The following is a 7632-nucleotide window of genomic DNA, read 5'->3' as shown; positions in this document are numbered from 1 at the left end:
GCCTGCCATAGGCTGGAACTTCACTCAGCCCTAAAAGGGAATGATGATGGGATGGGGGAAGGGGGAATTGGGAAGGACTGCCAGTCTGTATGCGGCTTCTTTTTGGGGTGACTGAAATATTCTGGAATTAGATAGTGGTGATGGTTGCAGAACATTGTGAATGTACTAAAACCCATTGGATGGTATACTTTAAAAATGGTGTTATGTGAATTATATCTTAATAAAATTGGTTAAAAAAAATTACAACCTTAGGGTAGGCCCTAAAAAAGGGATTAATCCCCTAGCCTGTGGCCTTCTTCCCACTTTCATGATTTGCTTTCTTATTTTTATTTTCTTCTTAAATATCCAGATGATGTATCTGGTTCCAATAAAGCATTTTTAATAGAATGCAAATGTATGTGGTTCATCTGGGTGTTAAAATTACTATGTATTCCTGTAGAGTGTCTTTGCCTTACAATTCCAAGCGTTTTGCTGTAATACTTGGTAAATTTGGCAAGCAAAAATGAGTGTTGGTAAGTTGAAAGAAAAATAAATAAGCCAGCTATTCTTTGTTTAAAAAAAAAAGGACGGGGATGGAAAAACATTGCAATAAATGGTTGTGATACAAAGCTGTCATGATGATTAAATGAAATGATGCATGTGGAAAGCTTTTCATAAAATAAATGCTCTTTAAATGTTAGTGGCTACAGTTTTCTGGGGGGAGGGGCTGTTATATTTCAAGATGAAAGAAACGGAGACTCCAAAAAGTCAAGTGGCCTACAGAAGGTCAAATTAAGTGGGATGATTCTAATTGTTATTATTAGTATTTTAATTATCAAGAGATCAGAAGTCAGGAGGCACACTTCTATGGAGTGGGCCCATGCTGGCTCCTAGAACTTCTGATTTCATCATTTTATGAAGTGATAAAATGTTTCCAAAGGGATAGGACTAGGCCACCTGATGATGTGTCCACACAAGGCTCTTACCTGTACAAAGTAAACCTTTTGGAACAGAAGGTTCCCACCTGGTTGGAGAAGAGAGCTCATGGGAAAGTGTGCTTTTTGTTTTTCTTCTCTGATGGTCCAGCAGTTGTCCTGGTACTGTGCCTCGTGCCAAGGCTTCCCTATTTAGCACCTAGCATGGAACGCCATTCAATCTCTGTGAGAGTTGCAATGGGACAAATGCAAAGAGAGTGGGTGGGAAGTGGCATCATTCAGTAAGCATTTAATCAGAAAGACTGGAGCCAAGGTGTGGACCCTAAGTGAGGACTCAGAAGATGACTCATCCCAGAAGAGAGACGGCCCCATAGCACCCTGCCCCTGCTGTTAGCCATGGGAGGCTCCAGATAGGGGTGGCCGGAAGTGGCTTCCCCCAACTCCTGCCTCAGGAGTCTAAGGGCAGTGAATGCCTTGGTCTGAGAGGTGTGGCCAGACCAGGAGTGTGAGGAGTCCCAAACACTGCCTAGAGTCCAGATATAGAGCTTCAGTAGGGCTTGAAAGCTCCATTCACCCCACAACAGAGGGAGCCGCACAGAGCTCCGCCCAGGAAAGAAAAGAGTCCCCCTTCTTTCCATCCCCCCTCCAGGGAGGGGCAGTGGTATCCCCTAACTTCTGCCTTTCCAACGTGAAGGCCTGTACTGAGTGTGCAGTCTGAGGTCAGCAGAAGGGAGAGTCCCAGGACTGGTCAGGTGAGAACCTGAATGAAGAATGTGGGAAACACCCATCCTGGGAAAGTGAGGTCTTCATGGAGTAGAGCCCGTCTCTTCTCTCAGCCCTGGAACACCCAGGAAAAACTGTCTGACTGAGGCCTCCCTTACTTCATCCATGGGAATCTGAAGGTCGTGAGGGCCTTGCTTGGAAAGAAGAGGCCTCAGGTCAGCAGAAGGATGAGTTCCAGGCCCTGCCAGGTGTCAAGGTAAGATGTTGAGTAAGGACTGAGGGGACCACACACCCAATAAAGGAGGGGAAAACCCAGATCTCTTTTGTCAGTCCTGGGAGGAGGGCGGTGACTGGGAGTAGCTTTCACTGGCTCACCTCAGAAATCTGAAGTACCTTGGGCTGATGAAGGAGGCCTCAATTCAGCATTGGGAAGTTCCATGCCATTCGAGGTTTCAAGGTAAGACACTGAGTGTACTGAGGGGACCACTCACCCCTGAACAAAGGGAGTCCCCCAGATAAAAGCCTGACCCCTACCGTCAGCCCTGGGAGCTCCTAGAATAGCTATCCAGGCTGACTAGCCCCCTGACTTTTGCCTGGGACATGGCAGGGAGGTGAGTCCTGGTCTGTGAAGTGTTGACTCAGGTGAGCAGAGAGAGGCATCCCAGGCCCTGCCACCAGGAGTCAAAGTATGATGCTGAGTGAGGGCTGAGGAAATCACCCACCTGTGAAGGGAGAGGGCCCCTCAGAACTGTGTTGTCAGCCCTGGGAGGAAGGGGTGAGGTGATTGGGAATAGCTTCCCCTGACTTTTGCCTCAGGAGTCTGAGGGTGGTAAGGGTCTTGGTCTGAGTGGTGTGGTCTCAAGTCAGCAGAAGGAGGAATCCCAGATGCTTCCAGGAGTCAAGATAAGATGCTGAGTGGGGATTGAGGGAACCATGGCTCCAGAACAGTAAGGGATAGAGCCCCACCTCTGCTGTCAGACTGAGGTGCTTCCTGACTTTGACTGTGGGAGTCTGAGGGAAATGAGGGCCTTGTAAGGGATACTACCTTAAGTCAGCAGAGGAAGGAGACCCAGTCTCTGTTGGGGGTCAAAGTGAGGACTCTGAGTGAGGAGTGAGAGGATCATGGACCTCAGAACAACAGGGCTCCAACAGAGTCCTGCCACCTGCCGTTAGCCCTGAGAGGGCCAGTCAGGTATGGTATGATGAGTGGTCCATTCACTTCTTCCCCAGCAGTGTTTGTTACCCCTCTGGCCTTCCTCTCTGGGAGGATCTGGGGACAGTTGTCAGTGTGAGGTGCTCCCTTACTTCTTTCTTTCTCTGCTATCCCAGGGAGGTTAGGGCCTCTTTCTGAGATGATAGGCCTTTGATCAGTAGAGGGAGCAGTCCCAGATCCTACCAGGAGTCACAGCGAGGATTCTGAACAGGGACAGAGAAGACCACCAACCTCAAAACAGAGGGACCACACAGAGCCTGATCCACGTGCCCCTGTTGTCAGCTCTAGGAAGCCTTGAGCTGGGCTGGCTGACTGCACCCTGAAGAGCCTTCTTACTTCTTCCTTCACCTTCTTATAGGACAGGACAGGAGACCTCTGAGTCCCTAAAGCACTGCCCTTAGGAGAAGACAAGTGGAAGCAGCTTTCATCAGAGCCACTGTGGTTGAGTGTACCAGCTGAGGCCACTCACATTCTCCTTTTCTCCCTAGGTTGTACCCATACTCCTGCCTACTGCCATAAACAATAATGACCATGTCTCAGGGTCGGGAGTGTCCTTGCTGTACACATGCGCAACACCTTGAGGCCTGCAGTGAGTCCGAAGGCCTGGAGGCTGCACAGATCCTCAAGGCTCTGAAGGTCATCAGTCCCCCCTGCTCCCGTAGTCTAATGTCTGGCAACATGGAAGAGGTTCCTGCTGCTGAGACACCCAGTACTCACCAGGATCCGTGGAGTGGCTGCTCTTTCTCCACTGCTATCACAACCACCCCATCAAGCAAATCAGATGAGGGCTCCAGAAGCCCAGACAAAGGGGAAAGTCCAATCACCTCACATTCACCACAAGACATGGAAGACCTGCCGATAGGTCCTCCAGACGAGATGGTACCTTTGGTGGTGCAGTTCTGCTGTACAAGTATCAAGTGAAAGAGCTGATCACAAAGGAGGACATGCTGGATATTGTTATCTAAGAATACAAGGATGACTTCCTTGAGATCCCCAAGAGAACCTCTGAGGGCATAGAGTTGGTCTTTAGCCTTGATCTGAAGGAACTAGACCCCACCAGCCACTGCTATGCTCTCACCAATAAACTGGGTCTCACCTTTGATGCCAGGATGAGTGGTGATGAACGCATGCCTAATACAAGCCTCTTGATGATTATCCTCGGCATGATCTTCATGAAGGGCAACTGTGCCACTGAGGAGGAGATCTGGGAAGTGCTGAATATGATTGCTCTATACTCTGGGAGGAAGCACTTCATTTTGGGGGAGCCCAGGAATTTCATCACTAAAGATTTGGTGCAGGAAAACTATGCGCAGTACCGGCAGGTGCCCAACAGTCATCCTCCATGCTATGAATTCCTCTGGGGGCCAAGAGCCCACGCTGAAAACCAAGATGAAACTCCTGGACTTTTTGACCAAGATCCATGAGTCTAACCCCAGTTGCTTCCCATCTCAGTATCAGGAGCCTTTAGAAGACGAGGCAGAGAGAACCCAAGCCAGAATTGAAGGCAGGGCTGGCACTACTACCTTGGCCAGTGCAAGTTCAAGTGAAAAGCCCAGCAGCTTCTCCCACGCCTAGTCAAGTCTGAGAAAGATTCTTGGCTTTGTCTGAAGAAAGTGGTCAACCTTGTAAGTAGTGGAGAGCCAGGGTGGGGCTTGAGGGAACACAGTGTATATCATCTTTGTGTTCCTGTTTTATATGGTTAACTTGGAATTTATCTTCCTTTTTTGTTGTTGTTTTGTTTGTCTTATTCTTCAAATGTTGTTTAATATAATGGTTACTTAGTTTTAAAATCTAAGTTTATGAATGCTATTGGTCATACATTTATTGCTGTTTATGAAGTTGAAAGTAAGTATTTTGCTTGTTTGCAAAACAAATTGGGAAACTGACCATCTTATATTATGATTTGGAAAAAAGACAATACGGCATTCGGATAGGCATTGCCTTGGACACGTGAAAGGACTCAGCTGTAAAATAATTTCCCAACTTTTTTCAAGAAATAAAGAAAAATACTAAAAGCTGGTCAATTCTTTGCTTCTCTTATCCCTTTTAGTCTGTTGTTCTGTAAAGTCAAATGACACATGCATGGATTTACTTAGTTTACTTAAGAATGTATGAGGAATAAATCTTGGTATATTAGACCTCATGCTCACTGGCCTGTTTATTCCTTAAACATTAATTGAGCATCTGCTCTTTGGAAAGCTCTGTGTTAGTACTGGGGGTGCTAGGATAAACAGGAATAAGCACCTGCCCATGGAATTTCAGAGTCTAGGAGCAGCAATCATGTAAAGACGATGGAGAGTATCCTTCAAGTTCAAAAGAAACAGTGAAAAGGAGTAAGGAGATGGGGATGGGGGAGTCCATCTGAGAGCAGTAAAGTGTGAATCTCTAAGACACGGCAGGCTGGTCCTTGGGAACCTGCAGCTCCTTCAGTGGGAGGTAATTTTAAATTAAGCTGGGTGGTGGGCTGGATGAGGCTGTGGGAGTGATGAGCAGGCATGAGTCTCAGAGTTGAGAGCAAGCCTGGAATGGTAAACTCCTCTTAGCAATTACTTCGCGGTCATGGGTAAACCAGATCCCACCTGGGACAAGAACACAACGTGTCCTGTATTCTTGTCCCAGTGCAGTTCCACACAGTGTTCAATGTAGGCGTTCTATGCACATCATCTTCAAGGAGCATTTAAGAAATAAGGGTGATACTTTCTTGCAGTGAGATACCCAGAAGCCACTGGGCTGGTCCTCTCTGCCCTGGCTGGAACAACCACAGCCTACTCCATTCAAGGAACTATACAGTATAATTTGGAAAGCTATAAGCAAGGCCTAGATTTTTGGTGGGGGTGAATGAGTGAAATAGAGCTGGATTGGCTGGAAGGGCAACTGGGAGGGAGGGAAGGAGTTGGTCCTTGACACAAATTCTAGGGTTTTGAGTTGGTATCCAGTTGGAAACACTCTCTCAAGCCCAAATTAAATAATATATTCTCCAATGGGGATGATTTACTGAGGTTTTCCTGCTAAGCACCATTGTCGACTGATTTAGTGTGCCAAATCCTAGAACACCGGATATTCTCTTACATATCCTGGATAAATAAATCCCATAGGTGAAGCTGTTAGAATATTGGGTCAAAATAATCATAGTGATAACTGCCAATCATTTAAAACCCAAAGCATACCAGTCACTATACCAGGTGCTTTAGAAACACTACACACATTCCAACTGTCCTAGGAGATAGGGCCTATCAAACCCACTTCACAGATACAGAGTATAAGGCTCAGATAGCTTGGGAATATGCCTGAGTTCACAGGGCTCACAAGTGACAGAGCCGCTAATAGATCTCTGGTATGAATTCCTCTAGAGGCCAGTCTGTTCCCCTCCTAACACCCCGAGGCAGACCTTCTGCCTCTGAATTCATTTTACCTTCTTACTACTCCATAAGGAAATTCTGGTGGCCTAGTGGTTGAGTGCGAAGGCTGCTAACCAAAAGCTCTGCAGTTCAAACCAACGAGGTGTTCCTTGAAAACTCTACCTGGCAGATATACTCTGTTCTTTCGGATCGCTATGGGTCGGAATTCACTCGACGACAATGGGTACGGTACGGTACGACTGCATAGTGCCTCTCAGGGGGTAAAAACAAGGACCTTGTAGTCACAGTACGAAAACCAGATGAAAAGAAGGAGGTGAAGTTGAGAAGCGAGCACAATTTGGGGCCTGTCTGTGAGCTTCATTTAGCTACACTCCTGCTGCCCCACGGTTCTTGAGAGCTGGCCCTGCCCAGGAGCTGGCATTTTTGTCCACTCCAGCTCCTTGCCACCTTACAGTGCCCTTCCGCTGGGTCTTCCCCAGTGTGCCCTCCTCTCCAGACTTTAACCTGACCTGCTACTGGGGAGGCGGCAGCTGCTCCCAGGGGTACAGTCAGCCCAGAACCAGAATCCCCTTCCCCTACAAACCCCCACCCAAAATTTTGACCGTTGCAACTCTCTGCACATGTTCCCTGGCCGCCGCTCACCATGCAACCACTCTGATGCTAAGAATTAAAAAAAGAAAATATTCAAGAAAGGAAAAAGCCACCAATACAAAACTTCCAGTCAGTACAATCAGCTGGTCCATGAGAACCTCACTCCAATACTTTGCCCCTGAAAGTTAGCAAATCAATGGCAGCCCTGGACTTCTGAAAGTCAGCCAGTCAGTGACCAGTACACCAGCCCAGTACTGAAAGTTAGCCAGTCAGTGACAGCTTCTCGTGTCCAGACAGCAGCCAATCAGCATGCACCTGACTCTGGTGGCTGTGCTTCTGAAAGTTAGCCAGGCCCTACCATCCTTACTCTAGTGACCACAGGAAAACGGGTGAAGTGAGTCCCTAAACGCTCCTCCTTCTGAACATCAGCGGACCCCTGGGTCCCCAGGCTATCCTAAACCTTGTATGATCAAATCTGGCTTTGTTAGACAAAACTGCCTCTTACAAATACCACTCCCCTAGAGGCAAATGACAATTTCACTTTTTTCTCTTACATTAGATATCGGGTGAATTCACTTTGACTCCGAAAGATCACAACCCTATCAACCCTTCAACTCCTTTTTACTGACTGGGGGGAGGGGGGGCTTATGATCGAGAGACACAATGATGTGGTCTTAAGGTTTTCCAGTTCAATCTTTTCAATTCTTGCGTGGTTGCTATTACTGATAGTGTGTGTGTGTGTGTGTGTCTGTGTGTGTGTGTCTGTGTGTGTGTGTATTGGAACCCAAAATCCGAGAATGCAAAGGTAAATTTTGTGACGAATTTTCTGAAC

At 47.3% G+C, this 7632-nt stretch overlaps 1 protein-coding gene across 1 annotated transcript; it reads left to right on the top strand.

Moving 5' to 3' along the window:
* The first annotated feature begins 3381 nt into the window (after positions 1 to 3381).
* LOC126068819 (melanoma-associated antigen B16-like) lies at positions 3382 to 4274 on the top strand. Its single transcript, XM_049871517.1, has 2 exons — positions 3382 to 3729; positions 3894 to 4274. Exons 1-2 carry the CDS (start codon positions 3382 to 3384, stop codon positions 4272 to 4274), a joined length of 729 nt encoding a protein of 242 aa, XP_049727474.1.
* Positions 4275 to 7632: the final 3358 nt, after the last annotated feature.

The sequence above is a fragment of the Elephas maximus genome, chromosome X (assembly GCF_024166365.1).
Source record: "Elephas maximus indicus isolate mEleMax1 chromosome X, mEleMax1 primary haplotype, whole genome shotgun sequence".
Classification (NCBI taxonomy): Eukaryota; Metazoa; Chordata; class Mammalia; order Proboscidea; family Elephantidae; genus Elephas; species Elephas maximus.
The sequence above is the reverse complement of the archived record's forward strand: the minus strand, read 5'-3'. Positions and strand labels throughout refer to the sequence as shown.